General features: G+C 36.0%; 1 protein-coding gene across 10 annotated transcripts in view; it reads right to left on the bottom strand.

The window, feature by feature from the left end:
- ZNF644 (zinc finger protein 644) overlaps positions 1-18,917 on the bottom strand; it is a 48,873-nt gene that overhangs the window by 9,319 nt on the left and 20,637 nt on the right. For 5 of the 10 annotated variants that reach the window (XM_064664770.1, XM_064664765.1, XM_064664766.1 and 2 more), the window contains 3 exons: positions 10,537-10,609; positions 6,461-9,501; positions 5,694-6,299 (listed from right to left, as the gene is read on the bottom strand). In XM_064664770.1, the coding sequence (XP_064520840.1) occupies positions 5,694-6,299; positions 6,461-9,470 (3,616 nt within the window). In that variant the 5' untranslated portion in view covers positions 9,471-9,501; positions 10,537-10,609. The other 5 variants (XM_064664773.1, XM_064664775.1, XM_064664774.1 and 2 more) reach the window with 5 other exon arrangements.

The raw sequence follows: 18,917 nt of genomic DNA, 5'->3' as shown, positions 1-18,917 counted from the left end.
GTGTAAGAGAGTATCAAGAGACTTGGGGAGAGCAGGGCAGGGGGAGGAAGAGGGGCCTAGAGAGAAGAAAAGAAAGGAAGCTGAACATACAACTATAACCAAGAAGAGTGAGATGCATTTTGAAGATTTTGTGTAGGTCAGTCCAAGACTCTCAAGATAATCAGAAAAAGAAGTAAGTCTGCCACATGCTCTGAGAAACACCAATGTGTTGCTGCTATTCATCAAAATGTGTATTAAAAGGAAATCAGCATCTACTCAAGATGAGCAATTAAATAATTATATTGTTCGAAGTTGGACTGAATAATGAAAAAAAGTTCCAGCCAGTCATCTGAAGATGATTATGCAAGCAATAATACAAAAGCGACTATTAAGTGAACCTAGACAGGTATTTGCTATACATTGGATCTATAATGCATACCTACAGGCACAAGTAAGATATAATAAAGACTAACCTCACACAGCCAACAGCTTAGTAACTTTCACTTCTAGGATGTTTTTCTTGAGTTCATTCTCCAAAGCTACCATTATGTGTAACTATGTCTACTATACTGCTAAAACTGTCAAGTTGCATTTGAAAAAAGAGTAAGATTTAACTAAATATAATCAAATTACTGACTCTGAAGAAGTAGGGCATCTGCTAGAAAAGCAATATGATAACAGTCAATATCAAAACCACGTGCAAACAAATCGAAAATCTGAGAAGACTAATACATAAGCTACTGTAGCACTAGGAGAGGTCTCATTGGTGGCATACAGAGATTACTGTATTTCTCTTACTAAACAGTAATGCCTTGATAATTCCCCTAATAGTTGCCAAATAAAAGAATTACAGCATTCATGTTTACACACGATTATTTAATTACAGGAAGATATTGAGAAAAATAATCAACCACTGTGGTTTCTTTTTGGTAGTTATGTTTACTTTAGAAGATCTAAGAAAGGTTTCATGAAAACAGAAGAAAGAACCTGTATAAACATATCCTCATTGTCTCCATACAACAGCTGAAGGCCACTGAAAGTTCAGCTGTGGCTGAGGCCAAACTGAAGACATCTTGAAATTGCTCTCAACTGCAACCATTTTTTAATAATAAAACCAGAGATCTCCCCAAGAACAACACTCATAGCAAAGTTTAAAACTAGTGCGTGCTAGTGAAATCCTGCATTAAAATAATTGTCTTGCGTTATAAAGTGGAATATCAAATAAAACCACTGTTTACAAGTATGTTTTCTCGTCTACAAGCCTTGCGTTGAGCTTGCTTGAATGAAAAGTCAGGGCGCAAAGTTTACAAACTTCGCAGAGTTACAGCAGTATAATGACTAAGTTAATATAAATATACATTGGTTGCATGTTATAGCTAGAACTTAACATTGACTCTTTAAGTCAATGGTTTCAGCAAAAGGCCTTTATCCATGGTACAGGTCATTTATCTGGCTTAGCTCCAGCTTCTGAGATCAAAAGATTTTCTTTTCAAAGTTTTGTTTCTAACCTTTTATCGAAGCTTTGTTTCTAACCTCATTTTGTTTCTAACTTAATTTTAAATCAAATTCTAGGTCCAATGATAAAAGACTTGAATTTTCTTTCAGTTCTTTTAAAAAATGTGGCAACTGTTCTGATGAGAAGGTAAATACTTCACTAGCAAAATACACTTGTTAAAGAAAACAAACAAAAATCCCTGAAAGCACCTTAACAAGCTTGCTTCACTCTTCCCATTTAGTAGAAGGGAAGCTAGGCAAACAGCTAGTCCAGGATTCAATCTCTGTGTACTATCCTGTCTGCCACTGTGGCTCATTCATTGAATTATTAAGTTCTCAATGTGCAATTTAAATAGTATAGCTATTGAAAAATACTTCACCAGTAGGTGTGTAAGAAAAATAACTTACCACAGGGCTAGTATCAAATCAAAGCAGTGGTAAATGAAGTCCACTACCATCACCTTCCTACTGAATAAATATGAAAATTTTCAGAATCACTGACTAAAGACACATTCTCCTACGCATTAGACATTATTGCATCTGCTGACTCCTAAATCTGCTTTGTTATAGCATTAATGTAGTGTAACATAAGACCTGGCAGCCACAGACCCATTTTGTAAAAATATTTCTTTTAGCCTTCTGCTGAGAAAGCCTGCAAATCAGTTTGTCATTCTTAGCATAATGAATTACATTTGCAAATAAAAAAAGGATTATGCATTTTCTAAGAGCATTATGTAAAAGTCTGTGCTTGTTAACATAGAAAAGTGATGGCTGCCCTTCTTAATTACAGAATATTCCAGACTTCATATCTGCCAAATTTCCTCACTATATTGCATCTCTACTCTCCAGTTTGCTGTTGTGAAGTCCCACTAATCTCAGCAATAATCCAAGTAAACTCAGATATTTCCTACAGCCAAGCAAGCTGCAGGCCTTTGGAAACAAATAAAAGTATGGAATATTAGATGAATTTCAAAAGGAAGTGTGTTTTAATTAAAAACATTAATAGCAGTGCCAAATGCTGTACTAAACAATGTCAGAGCAGGTAGTTTTTGGGTTGTGAGCCAAACAAGAAATGAAACCAACTACATACGGTATGTTGTTAAAAATATACTAAGTGTAAAACTACTTGCTTTTCCTATTTTACTACAGTATTCTTCACAATTATATGTACTAGACTGTAAAAATTACTTGTTGTCTTGTTGTCTTTTTTTTCCCCGCTCTCATTTTTGAGATACTTTTAAACACTTCATTAGAAGGCCAATTATCTGGTTTGAAAGTCGTGATATTGTAGGAGAACGAATTTAAGCAACCATCTCTTAGTTTTGCTTACATACCTTAGATGTTGGATCCAAAATCAAAGAGTAAGAATGAAAATCAGACATGAGAGTGGACAACAGCAACATATCTTTTCTTACAAGTTGCTGAAGTTTTATGGCAAATAAATTGTTTACCAGCAGAAGCTTCAAAATTATTTTGAATTAACATATGCTTTTGTCCAGTCTGATGAAGAAAATGTATCATAGACAGACTTGCTTTTACATCTGTAACAAAACATACCTGTCCCAGTCAAAAGTCCAGCACTCTTCTTTCGTGCATAAGCGCGTAAGTGGTTGGACAGGCTAACAGCACTTGTAAACGTCGTATTGCAATGCACACACGTTCTAAGCTTCACAGGCATACCTATCATTCAAAAGAAAACTATAATCCAGTTCTCTCTTCAAAAAATGAAATTCTCAAAGCGTTGTAAAAAGTTTTCTGCAATAAAGATGGTTTAAAATATATTCACTGCATTGACGCAATTGTTTAGTATATTAGAAGGATCCATGTTAACCGTTATTAGTTTTCCACCTGGTGCTTTAAGCCAAACCACGTTATTTGAAAAATAACAGAAAGGAGGCAACTTGAGCCCATTACGCTACTCTGCATTTAATACCAACTACCAAGTTCCTATAGATCTCCACATTATGAAGCTCTAATCCAAAATACAATCCTGCAATTTGAGTAGCACAATTCTGTTGAAAAATTTCAGAGCTTTCAACATTTCCAATAAAGAGAATTTGGAAAGTCAAGTTGACAAAGTGGTAATTAAAAGTGTTTCACCCATAAGACTGAAGAGCTCCACACTAAAATTAGTCTGCTGTTGAAGGCTCGGAGAAAAAGGTGGTAAAACACACCACTGAACAGCTGTTAGACAAAACGTTTTGTTCAGTGCATTTCTGCTCTTACTTTAGATGTGCAATTGATAACGAAAGTAAATGAAGGTTTTTGCTAAAATCTTTGTGCTAAATAAACGATCAACAAAGCAACATGCTATTTGTCACAGGAAAACAGTGAAACAGTACTGAAGTCCTCACTTACAGACAAAGAAACCATTGTAACTTATCCCCTGCTCACTTCACCATAATGTTTCTCCCTTCATTTTACCACAGATATATTGTTTTGGTCAACTAATATTTCAGGTTCTCTACTAATAAATTATTAGAAGAATAAATAAAAAACCTAAAACTACTCAGCTGGAAAGCCTCTGTTTGCAGGAAAGAAAGAATGCTATTCTCCAGCAGCCACAGAAGACATGCTGTTTTTCAGGCAAGTTGCAGAAGAAGAATACCTGGTTGGTAAAAACCTTTTAAAAACTAAAACCAGAATTAGAAATATTTGCCTTTTTTAGGAAAAATGGAAGATTTTCAACTTTAGGTTAAATATTTTCTTATTCAACTGGCACAGTGCGTTAGTTGTCAAATTCTGTTACCTCAGCCGCAGAAAACTACAGGGCCCCATTCGTATCTGTTAGTACTATGCAAGCATATGTTTATTTTTATTTGGTTGTTCATCACACCAAACAGGTGCTACCTAGTATTGAGCAGTAAATATTAAACAGAAAGCAATACACAGTGTCAGGTTTGGCAAGCTATTCCTTGAGCATTTTCAAATCATTAAGCCTGTCAAAGATACACTTCCTTTATTAAGCAATCTCCTGTCTTAAGGGACAACCACAGACGTCCAGAAGACATAAAATGTAACTCTGCTCCACTTCTACTATGTCATTTTAGAAAGCCATCTTTGTTAAGAAATTGATTGCCACACTTTTGTAGTCCCCTAAAAGAACTTCCGAGCACATCAGATTGTTGTTTTTATTTGTTTATAGGAAGAAAAGAATATAGGTGAAAAAGTACTAGGCACTGCCAGTTTTACTAACCTGGGTAATAACAAGAAAAGCAACGGAACAAAAAAAAAGTCAGGGGTATAAAAATAAGATCCTGCTCCTCAATCTAAAGAATCCTGCACCATTATAAGGTGGTGTCCAAACAAGAAACAGGTAAATGCAAGCTCTACATACACATTAAAAAGGATGTTGTAAGAGTTCCCCAAGACTAGAAATAACTCTTATGTGACAAGTAGGTTAAAAACATCACTCTAAAAGCCTGCTCTATTAGTATACAGAGTAGCTAGGAACTTGATTGTAGAATTGTTTCATTAGCACAATCCTCAGCGGAGGGACAATCTAGGTCCTTATCAGTCAGAGGCCGTGCATTAGAAACCTGCTGGCTACAACTGTATTCCAACAAAGCTTGAACTAGCACAGGTCATCACTCAGGATAGACAGGCCCTAAGCAAGCATGAGTTTCTCAGAGCAGCCGCAATTTTGCAACAAACAAGAATTAATCTATGTTGTAAGAGTATGTTTGCCTAAAACCATCAAAATTAGTTGACAGTGCTTCACCAATTTGCAATATTATGCATTTATAATGGTATCAACAGTTCTGTTAGTTTGAGCAAATGCTGCCTTTCACATATCTCAAGGATTTAAATGCAGTAATTCCCAAACCAGCTGCTTTAATGCCTGAAAACAGGGTTACAAGCCCGAACATTTCAGAACTGTTAGTCCACCAAATATGCAGGGACACTTCAACTTGTTTACTGCAGGATGTGTCTTCTTCCTTACTGAGGCTCACTTTGTGTCCGCTTTGAATTTGTATGCCCAGTCATATGCAGAACAGGAACTATGTTCCATGCAAAAACCCCTCAGTGCTGCTGAGGGGTTTTTTCACTTTAGGAAAAACATGTCAGAAAAATTTGCTGTGCTACCTCTCGCAGTCAAGTGTCCTCTGGAAATGAAACAAGAATTAAATGAACAGAATCCCAAATAAAATACTTTGCACTTGTTATTTTCTCTGAATTAGAGGATTCTTTGGAAATGTTGTCAAGAAACACCTTCTTACCTGACTGCATAGTCAAGTCCATTTTTTGTGGCTGATACATCAATGGACTGTCTTCATTTAATGGAAGAACACATTTCTGAACAAACCTCTTTCTTGCAGTTTGATTATGAATCTTTTGAGGGGAAATATCAGGATTCCTTTCTTCTCCTAACCTCTTGTTTTTCAGGAGTTCTATCAGTGTAAGTGACTGATTTTTTTTGCCATCATGTAGTACTGCTTTTGTTTCATGACATTCGTTTAGGAAACTCAGCCCTTCTTCCTCCGATGCAGACACAGATATATCTTCAGTCTTTAGGCCATTATGGTATGCTTCAAGAGGTATAACATTCTGAGATAAAAAGTCATCATTTGATGCAAATTTCTGAGCAACAAACGGCCTGGGAATAATGCGGCGACTGTTCAAAGCCTTCAGGATTTTTTCATACTTCTCTTCATTTTGCATCATCTCGTTCAGAACACAGATCGGAGACTTGTGTGCATCCCACTTGGTTTTGCCAAGCCTCTTCAGGTGTCCTCGCACATGATTAGACAATCCAATTTTAGTATCGAACCAGCCTCCACAGAGCTGACATGTATGCTCAGAGGAAGTTTCAGATTTTTCAATTGCTACAAAGAAAATAATTATAATGTTTTTTGACAATTATATATAGTTAAACATGACAACAAATCATGAGAGGCTTTACAAGAAGATAAAGCAAGTCTTGTATAGTGCTCAATAAATCCCTTTGTCCCCTTTACTTTGTACCCAAATAATAAAAAAATCTTACCTTTTCTAACACGTTTAACAGGAGTTCCTGTTCCAGCTCTTTTAAAATGCTGCATTTTGTCACTTGTTGCTATCTGTTCTGGTGAAACAACATGTCGGGCTTCATAGCTTAGTCCAGCTCTGTGAAGATGTCCTCTGACATGATTGGACAAGCCAACACCTGTTTCAAATGTTGCTGGACAGTATGGGCAGGACTTCTTTTCAAGCGACAAATCAGTCCAGTGGAAAACTGAATTATGCTTTGGCAATGCTGATCCTACATTTTCTAAATTCTGAGGATCATGCAAATCATGCAAGAAGTTACTACCCTCAGCATCTTCATAATACTCAAAATAAAAGCCATCATTCTGCTCATAACCAAGTGAAGATTTATCACCAGCTTCATTATCTTCCATTTTACCTTTGAATATGGGGAATAGGTTTACATGCTCCTGATTAATATCACTGTAAGATTCATCCTCCACAGACTGTGTAGTGTAATCACATAGTTCAACATTATCCCATGAACTTTCATCCTCCGTTTCATAGCTGTCTTTTTTTTCAGCAGAGTTAAGTTTCTGTAAAACAACAACAGTCATTTTATGCAGAAAATCTGGATAGCAATCCAAATCATCTGTAACAGAGCCTTCCCTCTTGGATTCTTTAATCACTCTTTTTACACCTACATGCCTACGATCTTTACAGCCTTCTGCCCTTTTGCAATCAAGGCTATTTGAATCCATGACAAAACAACTATTACGGGGACTACTTGATGAAGAAAATAAATGTAAAGCACTGACAGATTTGGACTCTTCCTTTTTTAAATGCAAAGGATAAGAGTCATTAGATTTTTTAATCATCCTGTAGTTTTCATATCTGTGTCTATATAAATAATTACCACTTTTTTTGGCACTAGCTTTCTGCTTTGCTGCTTGATGAAAACATTTACGTTTTTGGTCAATGCTATTTCTAATCAAAAAGTTCTTGTTTGTAGAATTTAGATTGCACACACTTACAGATGACTGTGAAACGCTTTTCCGAGCCTTCTGTATCCTGTAGGGTCTCTTGTGAAGTTTTGTGAAGTTACTGGACTGTGAAGTAGAGCCAAATGATCTTTTTACATCCTGTTTTAAAGCTGAGTTCTTTGGAAAAGTAGAAGAATGTCTGATCAACTGTTTTGTCCTGCTACCAAAACCTAAAGACTCTTCTATTATGCTGCCTTTTCTCTTCTGTAGTCTAAGATGGCTACCAAAGGGATCAATGCATGATGCTGGATGCAAATACGCCATGTGTTTTTTCAAAATGCTTCTAGCTGAAGTAGCAAATGGACACATCTTACACATATACGTCGATGACTTTCTTGAGGATCCTAAATAGGGATCTTTCAAGGATGCCTTTTTCTGGGTTTTCCTCTGGGATATGTCGCTACCAATAATTGAACATTTGACTACTGCCCCATGAGCAATCCCTCGATGGCATTCCAGTTCATTTTCTGTCACAGCCATGAAATTGCATTCCTCACAGCAGTAATATCTTTTATCTTTTTCATGGGTCTTTGCATGCTGCACAAACGTTTTGGGACAATTGGTACCAAATACACACTGCGGGCATTGTAACCGTGCACTCCTACCCTCATCCTGAAGTTCTTTCAGCTCACGAATTTCTTCCATCAGTTTCTGCCTTCTTTCCTGGTGAATTATCATATGTTTAAGAAGTGAATTACGATCTCGAAATGTCCTTCCGCATTCCCTACATGCGTAAGGCCTGGGGACATTGAGATGTCGGAAATGACTGTTCCCATCTAAATGGTACATCATATGCCTATGCAGATGTTTCTTCTCTCTAAAATTCACATTGCACTTTGTACAGGGATAAAATGATGGTTCATCAGTACTGAAAGTAGATGGTGATTCAGAATCATTCTGTTCACATTTGTTTTTCAAAGTATTGGAAAGAAAAGTGCTAGTGTGAACAGGAGAAGTATCTTCTGCACAATTACTACTGGGACTATAAATGAGCTGCTGGATAGCATCAACAGTTTCCAGCTCTTCATCTGTGGATTCAGGCTTTACTTTACTCAATGAGTATTTCTGTGGTTCTACTATTTGTAGCTCCTCATTCTGCTCTAAGAATTCAACATTTAATAGTTTTGACTTACTAGGAATACAACTGGTATCATCAAAACAGTCTTCAGTATAGCGTGTTATTTTACTAACATCCATTTTCCTTTTTCGTTTTTTTTCTAGCCCTACCTTACAGTGAATGGGAGACTTCTCTATTGTTTCTTCATTTGTCATAAGAAACTGTATAAACTCTTTTTGTGGATCCCAGCTGGGATCACATCCCGATCCAAAACCACCTGTACCTGAGGAAATGCCTGTTAATGTATCAACACAATCATCTTTTAATAGTAAATTTTTATCATCCTCACAAACTTCTACTTGGCCTACTAAAGTGCTGTCTACACTATTTCCTACTGTTTTCTGTGAATCACAACCAATTGAAGCAGAGGTAGGTAGATTTTTAATGGAATGAGTCAGGTTCTTAGCATGTGCTACATCAGGTAACAAAAATAAAACTTGGTGCTGATTTGATTTCTGTGTTGTACTCTTTGCAGGCAGCTGAAGATCATGAACCACTGTCAAAGTTGAGCAGGAATCTGTGTGATGACCTCCAGGCTGTCCAGTGGTTAATGAAACACTGCCTTTATTCATAATGGAAGTCTTTGTTGAGGTGGAGTGTGAAACTGGTCCATTAACAGCAGTTCCTCTAGACAACATAAAGTTTTCACTAGAAACAGTAGGAGCACCAGTGTGTATAAATAGAGAAGCCTGGCCTCCACTTAAGGCTTTTTCAGATCTGTCCCTTGATAGCTCCTCAGGCAGAGTCAATGTGTTGTTCTTCTGAAATGACGTGTCGCTCTCTTGTGGTTTAGGAATGCCACCTTCTTCCTCAGATATGAAATTATCATCACATAGGATTTCTTCCTCTTTAGCACCAGAGACTTCAGTATTTATCTCTAAATCATCCATATTGCTGGTCTGTCCATTAAGTATATTTATACTAAAAAACAAACAAGAAAAGAATCAGGTAATCACAGAAATAAAAAATGTCAATTTTAATTTACAGTTCTTTTCAGGATCACTCTTCCTCACACTGTAATCTAAAAAGATGTTTTGAACTTCTTAAAAATGTATTTTTTATTTAGGATATTCATGACATTTAAAATTAATCAATGAAGCAGTTAAAATATACTATTTTTTCTATGCAATATTAATAACCATACAGCAAACTAGTCACTGCCGAGTATCCCAGTTCAAAGAAGCCTGAAGACCTACACACAAACAAGATAGAGAAAATTAGATTGTCAAAACAGTTGTGAATACATTCTGCATGTACATAACCACAGAGTTTACCTTTAGTTGTTTTCTAGAAGTAAAGCATGTAAGGAGGAGAGGCTACACAGTCATCTACTAGTAATTTTAGTTAGTTTGTTTGTTTTGTTAAACATACTTCCTTCAGCAAACTAGGAAACTAAAATAATTTTATGTTTCTCAAGGTAGCACTTTTTTCAAAGTACTTGCATACAACTGACCTGATGCTACATGGAAGTCTGCTGGGGTGTTTACTTTGGTATTACAGGATTTCAGAGCATGGCAATAACAGTATCTACTAGTACAGAGAACAACTGCATATAAATTCCCTATGGGAGGCTTTATTTTTCTACAAGTAACTTTTATTCTTACACCAAATTATCTACCCGACACTTAGTGAGCACAAAGAAGTTGCCTACACATGAAAATCAGCGTGTGACCAACAAGAATGTAAACTTCAGTCTACCCTGCCATTCACCTCTCATATGGGTCCTAAGAACACAGTGAGCATAAGGCATTAAAACATTCATCTAGGAGCAAGAAACGTCTATCTGCATTTTACGGAAATCACATATTTTATCCTTAAAGAGTACCACTTGCTTTGATGTTCTGGGGGATTTGACTCCTGCCATCACATAGTTCCTGTTACTAATTAACATTTTGAATAGAGCTCAGTTAAAAGAAGTCATTACTTAACTCTCTAAATTAAGATGTTATAACTCACAACTAATATCCATGGCTCCCTGCAATGGTCCTTTATCGAAATCAAGGAGGACCACTCTGGACATCCTTTTTTCCTAAGGAGAGAAAACAACCTGGTTAAACACAACCACTTTAATCTTCATATGTCACACTCTAAAGTAAGTCCAGCATTTCTTTTAGTTTTTCAATTCAACATTATGATAGCTATCCACACAATTCAAAGCTAGCTACGGCCTCATGGAAATTCTTTGTTATTGTACTTGTTTTGTTTCAAATCGACAAAAGGAAAAAACAAATACTTAACCCCCTTTAAGTTTGTAAAAAACAAACCCTAATGTAAGATGATTTACTTTTGCAGATGAAAGTCATTCTATTTGGAGCAGAAATACAATGAAAAAAATAAGTCATCGAAAAAATATTTCCTTTGCTACTCCATCACTGGACTAGCCAATTTAGAAAAATAAAGCAATGCTCATATCAGAGGCATCATAAATGCTTAAAGTGTGTGAAATATTTTATTGTATTATTTATCTATAACACACCTTTATGCAAATGTTCTACTAGACACCCCAGTTTCTCATCTTCCTATTTCTTAGATTTTTGCATTTCTTTGCTGTTTTGATATGGGTCATTTTCCACTATAATAACAACTTCCAATAAGATCATATTTAAAGCTATCACCCTAAAATGGTGATAATGCACCACCCAGCAGGAGTCTTTACATCACGTACACAAGTTAGAAATGGGCAGTGCAAACATGCATTAAGAACCGGTAATGCAAAAGTCAATTAAAAGAAGTGAAACCTCCAACACATGCACAACAGCTGATGCACAACAGCTCCAACAATTTGACAACTCGATATTGTAGGCTTCATATAGTATTAGGCAGAGTATAAAAACATCCACAAAAAGTTTGTAAGAAATTGAGTAGGACCATTTTCCCTCTAAGATGTGTGTTTTCCTTGTTTTATTATTGGAGAGGTAGATGAAAGTGTGCTCAGTCAATTTGAGAGCCTGTATTAGCTTTTCTCAACAGGAAGCAACGTTGCTAACGAAGTGGTAAATTCAGTGTTAATGAGTGGCTTCACTGTTACCACCTCTGAGGTAAAACCTTCCATGTTCCAAGTTCCACCCATCTGTTCTGGTGTGAGGGGCTCAGAGGAAGAACAGACGCTTCCCATTTAAAGCAACTTCACTGGTACCCCCTGAACAGCAGGGAGGCAAACTGAGAATATTGTGCTGGTTGGAGACCGCGATCCTCATTATCAGAATGGCTCCTGAAAACTTCTCACAGGTTTACATGATGAAGACAAAACCATACTGATGCTAAATATTAGTGGTAAAGCTTAAGTTAAAAAGGTGGCTAGGACACCCTATGATCACCATTAAACAGAGATTCTCCTCAGAGTTACCATGAGCAGTATCTAAAACATTACCCCATGCAATCCTGTAAGAGACTCCTTCCCATACTGTGTATTTACGGAGATTGTGAACTACTCCATATGGATCTGACTAGAAGTCTTCTATGGTAATACAGCTGTCCCTACAGATTCAGTCTTTGAAGCAAGCCTGAAACGCTTATCAATAATATCACTGCTACATTTTAATAATTTCCGGCTAATTATCATATTTTTTCCCAGCTATCAGGATGCTACAGTTCACTATTTTTTGTGCAGGACAACAAGAAGAAAGTTAACAGCTTTAACAGTGTGGCATTAGAGAAAACACAGAAGATAAATTTTTAAATTACAGTAATTTAGAGTCTTGTGATGACACTGAGCCAAGATGCAATACTTCAGTTACATTATCTACTCCATGTATCAAAATTTATGCAGTAACAATGATAGGTATAACTAATGCCATGTTTTTGGAGGAAATGTTATCATCTAACTCATCCCTAGGGAAAAAAAGAAAAATCAATCATTGTAACTAAGATGTAAGCAAGGTTATGCAATATTTTTTGTATGCTTCCATCACAGTTTTAAAATTATCGTCTCTTTATTGTATCAGGAATACAAAATTATTAATTCTGTCAAAATATACAACAATTAATACTTAGTGTATTTGAAAAATTAAACATTGAGATAAAACTTTAAATTTGCTGAAAATAGTGCTTATCATATTCTCTACCAAGTACTACCTCAACTACAGAGCTGAGGAAATTTTTATGTAAGCACATAGTGCAATATATCTAGGAGATACATAAATGTAAAAACAGTGATTCTCAAAAAGCCTACACGAGTGTACACAATCCCACGCTCATACCTTTGAAACACTTTATCTAAAAGGCTAGGCCAAATTCAATAATTTCTGTTAAGCCTTGAATGACTGTAGTGCACTTAACAGTGTTGTTCCTGGTTTACATGATACGCTATTTATTATATAGAAATTATTTCGTATTCAAAACAATTATTTAGCCAACTAAGCCACATTCCACCACTATTACTTAAGTAATTAAAATTTACATAACTTAAAATATTATTTTTCTTCATAAAATATCAGTTTTAAAAACGATAATGCATTCTGCAGATATGACTGCCTGTGGCCAGATAGTCTAAGCATTAAAAAAGTATTAGGTCATATCTATCTTCAAACTGACAGATCATAATTTAAATGCCTTAAGGTAATCTTATTGTCTTAAAAATCTTGAACATCAGTATTTTTGCAAACTATCAGCACTTGCTATAACACCCTTACTACACTACATCTTGAGGTTACTACAGAAGAAATGAGGTGATAATTGCATATTAACATAATTATTTGGTAATCCCTCTGAGCGAGCTTCCTAGGTCACTCAGTAATTCAGATTAGATGCAACCTTCCTGTCATCAGATCTATGCTGTCCACTTTCTGTTCATTAATAATTCTTTTTGATAGGAATGTACTTAATTCCATTGTTCTATGTACATTATTAATTGTATTTATTACCAGTAGGTTCATGACCTTTCCAAGTTCTTGTTTCATAACGACAACCTTTACTACGCAAGAGGGTCACACACAAAATTAAGAGCATTGCTTTGGTCAATTCTACAACGCCAGTTCATTAAAGCTTATGCTCCAGTGCTACATATACTATGCTGCTGCCTACTAGCAGTTGTAGGCAAGAGATTTGTCAGTCTCTATTCCAAACCTCATGTTATTTTATAGGGGTTTATAACAGATTTGAAAGCACATTAGAGCTGAAATATTAAGATGGAAGAATTTGGCTGAGTTTCTGAAAAGCATGAAGTGCTTTTATGTGTTCTGATATCAAGTTTCTCACTAAATTCATAAATATGAGACAATGAGCTAAAAGCACAGAGCGACTATTAAGTAGCACAAAAACGTAGAAGCCATCTCCTAAGTGGATTTAATTTAATCAGCCTAGTTAAAGAAACTGAAGGAATATAGTCTTTCAGCAGTGCTGTAATGAAGGCAAAAATTTACTTGTCCTGTGCTAAGTAACTCCTCATAAGTCAAGTTCTTTAAGCAGATATGTGAATAGCCATGACACTCAAGGGATTATTCAAATATTCAAGAGATAGGAAAGGTGCTTCAGGTTTGCACTGTTCCCATTTAGATTTTTCTTCAAGACTTCATTATGTAAATATAGAAAACTAACAAAACCTATCATTTTAGCCTATCATTTTATCAAATGTTCCTGTAATAAAGCTTAGAACCAAAGTCTCAGACTTTTAGGCAACAAACAGCAGACCAAGAGAGAGGTTAAGTACATTATGGCGCAGGACTAAAGAGGTATCTCCTTCCATTCTGCCCCATTACGCAGTCTGTGGCCTTAGCAACTTAATCATGGCAAATATCAAGCACAGAACTTTTGCCAAAAGTGAAATGTTTAAGCACCATTGGGAAATGAAGATTTGTACAGAGCAATAGAGGAACTAGTAGTGTATCAGCACAAACAAACCACATCTAGAGAAAAAAAAAAGGTGCAAATTATTTAGAGGACAGCTGCACAATATTTTTGCCTCTTCCATAGAGTAATGCACACATTTTACACCTCTAGAGCTTTGGGTGTTATCTAGCAATAAGAATACCCAGAATCAATAAAATTGCAAGACTTTGATCATTAGACCTATTACTTGTTTTTCAGTTTATTTCTTCTTAAAAAGCTATCCTGATCCACCCTTCAGAATCACAAAGCCTGACAACTGGAGGACGAGTCAGTGACTCACCTTGCTTTCCTCCTGCTTCTATCTGTGTTTGCAAATCAAGTTGCTGAAAATACACTCCCTTCTGCACAGCAGAAACAGTAACTGTAGACTGCCTTACTTAGCTTTGAAACCTACAAATTCACCTGAACAATTCTGTGTTTTTTTAAACTTCTGCAGTGAAGAGACAGCTTGTTTAATATGCACAACACTGTGAATACGGCCCTTCAACATCTACTTTACATACAGTACATAGTTATTAATCTAACTACAACATGAGGAGTTCCACTGAAAACTAGCTCTCTTCAATACAATTCAGATCCACAGCAGTTCACATAAAAGCACACATACTGGAAAACTCTCACAGCTAACTAGACTGCCATATTAAAAATTTTTAAAGCACTAAGAAATATTACTAATACAACACTTGTTTTATGCCTAATAAATAAATACAAAGAAATACAAAGTTACTGCCACCCACTGTTGTTATACTGTTGAAGAGTCACTGAGTTGTCATATCTGCGGAAAAAGCTGACCAAAGAGAAACTCTGAATTATAGAGGAGCCATATTACAAAAGCAGCCCATCTTGGCTGGGAACATCAAACCTGAACGACACGTTTTTAGAAAGTTAATTTTCCTGAAACTTAGTTCCTAATAAAATAACATCTTCAAAAGCTGTCAGAATAGTAAGTAAGTAAAAAATTTCCCTAAAAATGTCAAAATTTCAGAAACTTGATTTCTAGCCTAAGATGTCTAAGAGTGATATGTTAACATGTGAAGAGGAACTGAACACAACTTCAGAATGACTACCTGACAATAAGAAATCACAGAAGAGAATACCATTACTGCCACCGACCATCTTACTCCTCTAATATTGATTTGCTTGGGAAAATAAACCAGTTTGTCACAATGGGGGGCATCATGCTAAAATTCAATACTGAAATCAATAAAAATAAATGACAATACAATTTAAGTGTCACAAGAATCAGACCTACCACTATAAAAATGTACTCTTCTAGCTTCAAGCACTCGTGCAGGAGTTTAAGATGGTTTCATTGGTAGATGTTTTTCAAAATGAACTAGGTATTTCTAAAAGATGACTAGCCAGAACAAAAAAATCCAAGATGTTGAATCTGGTAACTTAAGAACAGTCACACATTGTGTGCAACTCCACAGGCTTCCATAACTCCCCCCAGCACTCCCCAGTCCTGTTCATGTTCCTGCAGCTCTCTAGTTTGGATTTTTAGTAGCGTGATCTAGTTTGACTTGTACTGCCATTAGTTTCTACTAAAGATGAGAACTACAATCAAATACTGAATTGTCCTAAATGCAGACACACATGGTAATAACTAGCAGCATTCCAGTAAGAGACACAGAAGTATGAAAAATACTCTGAAGAATGCTCTGTAAAATACATACTATTTCTCTCCAAAACCATTCCCTTACTTTTACATGCATAAATTCTTTTCCTTGATGCCATCTCACATGCTCACACATTTTTACTCTCTAAAGAAACTAAATGTTTAAGAAAACACTTTTCATCTCTTTCATCACCATTATCTGTGTTTTTCAGTGAAAAGTATTCTTAAGCTTCAAGTATGGTCCCAAAAATTGCTTTTATCTAGACATCATACAACAAATCCCAAATCTTCGTTCGCGAAGCCTAGCCATGATGATACAACAAATAATTTTATTAACCACCAACATTAAAAAAAAACAGAAAGTTTTTTCTCATTACAGTCTATAAATAAAAGTCCTGCTCCTAATCCTTGTTGCTAGACATCTTTAACGAGCTGCCAAAAAATTAAGGGTTGTCATCAGTGGTACAAAGTGTAGTTGGCCAAGAACCAAAGCAGTACCCTGGAGTCAAGCACCAAGTCCCACACACTGTTCAACATCTACATTAATGAACTGGGTGATGGGGCAGAAGGTACCCTCAGTAAGGCTGAGGGTACAAGACAGATCCACGGCTGATACACCAGCAGGTTGTGCTGCCATTGAGATGGACCTCAATAGGCTGGACAACAGGGTTGGACAAGATTGCTGCAGGTCCCTTCCAAACTCAACTATTCTGTGATTCTATTTTAGTACACTCTGCCACACAGTATCCCAATTCTTGCTTACTTTAGTCTGCTTTAGAGTGCTCCATGTGCTCACACTATCCACAATTTTCCAATTCCAAAATATCATCTATATAGGCATAAGAGTATTTTAATTTAAAAAAGTTTCCAACCACTAACTTTGAATTTATCATTCCAACAGTTTAAAAAAATTACACAAAAATTATTAGGTATACAGAAAAAGTGCATTCTCTCCATGCCAAGTTTTGTAGAATATATTGACAGCAAAACTATAATTTGATGTCCCTCTCCCTTCTAACTCTCTTCTAGTGATCATGTTTTATAGAGTTCTTTCAATAAATAAAATCATATTACCACTAAGGTATTATTGTCACCCTCAAATTTATCAACCCGGTTTTTAAGTCCCACCACATTTTTTATTTGTATTTCTACAATTTTAGACTTTACAGGATGAATCCCTCTTCTACGTCACCGTATTCTCCCTGATGCCTCCCTGATGGGTCACATCTCAGAGGGGCCTAAGGACACCTGGCTTCTCAGTGTCAGCTCTTCGTACAGTAAAATATTTTCTCCTCAGTAAAAACATTTTCTCCTCATAGAACCCACTGCCACTAGCAAAACTCTGTCACATCTCCAGTCCTAGTAAGTGAGACATTTCACAAGAGACCATATTTAGGAAAGTATCTGCACTCTTCCACACTTTAGTCTCACTACTACAGTCCTTACATGGGGCATAATACTAATATTAGAGACCTGCTGACCATTGCAGAAGATTTTGGCTTGCAAAGAAGAGAAAGAAGTTTCAACATCCAGTCATATACTGTCAAATTACAGTGCTATACATTGGAATTATGCTTTTCTTTGCAGCAAAGCCAGTTTAAATAACTGCTGCCTTCCTCCACTCCCCCCCAGGTTCCTTCCTCCACACTTTATCAACCATTTCATTATTCAGTTTAAAAGGCTGGGACCCAAACACTGCTGAATCGGCACAACCGAGAGGCAGCAACTATGAGTAAGGGCACAGACTTTTACCAGCTTTGTTGACAGGAAAATCTACTGGGGAATATTTTCCTAAAATTTATATGAATAAATAAAAAAGTAAAAATGCAGAGAATATTTCAGAAGGCAAAAAAGCAGCTTTGGCAGTCCTCCATTTAACGTTGCAGAATGCAATATTATAAAGAATACTACCATAAAGCAAATTTTATGCTCTAAAATTACTTGAACTAAACTACTCAATCGAAGCAAAATGCTAGAAGTAAATGCTAAAATAATTCAACTGGGGAACATTAAATACATCTTCTGAGAATACTATTAACACAAGCAATACTTTAAAATTACATATTAGACACGATAGCTAGATTTTCCATAGAGACATACAAATGCAAATCCTTCCAGCAGACTAAATAAAAAGTATTTTTTTTTCTAAACCACAGAACTAACTTCTAGAAAATTTAAAACTAATCTACTCCCCCTTAACCTATAGTTTTACAGAATCAGTCACCTTATCTGCTCAGAAACAAGTCCTTTTGAAGCCAGGTACTGCCACCAAGTGGCAGTGAAATTCTGTATGCAAATCTAATTAATCCCCACATATAGAACTGTCAAATATGAGCAATGCTGTGCTAATATAAAGACATTTAAAATTAATCAAAGCAGAACCCACAGATTTTTCACATCCAAATCTAAAACTGATTTTCAATTTAAAACAACGGTTTTTCCTACAATTCAGTCTTTTTGTTCAGACATCTTTTGTGAGCAGCTGGGTAAAGAACCCTTTCTTCCAATACAAATCAAATAGATATCAATAAACCAACTAATTATTAGTGTTTAGGGTTTTTTGCATAACTCTGTGCAAATCCCCAGTGATTACAACTACATGGCCAAAGAGGTCTTACTTCCACCATAACTCCGAATTTCAGGAAAAAGTGAATTCCGTAACTGATGCGAAAGACCTCTTAAGATATAAACATGCAGCTTGTTATCTGGATAAGCTACTCAATCTGCTTTCATTAGGAGGTAAAGATCTCAACCAGACTGGGAAGGATTTTTAGAACTTTTAGATTATTTGATTTTTAGAATATTTGACTATTTTTACAGGAATATTTCTCAAGTTAATTAAACTATATTGTTAGTTACTTGCATGAACTACTTGTGAAGTGTCAATCCAGCA

This window comes from Pseudopipra pipra, chromosome 9, assembly GCF_036250125.1.
Source record: "Pseudopipra pipra isolate bDixPip1 chromosome 9, bDixPip1.hap1, whole genome shotgun sequence".
NCBI lineage: Eukaryota > Metazoa > Chordata > Aves > Passeriformes > Pipridae > Pseudopipra > Pseudopipra pipra.
This window is presented reverse-complemented; position numbering and strand designations above follow the sequence as displayed.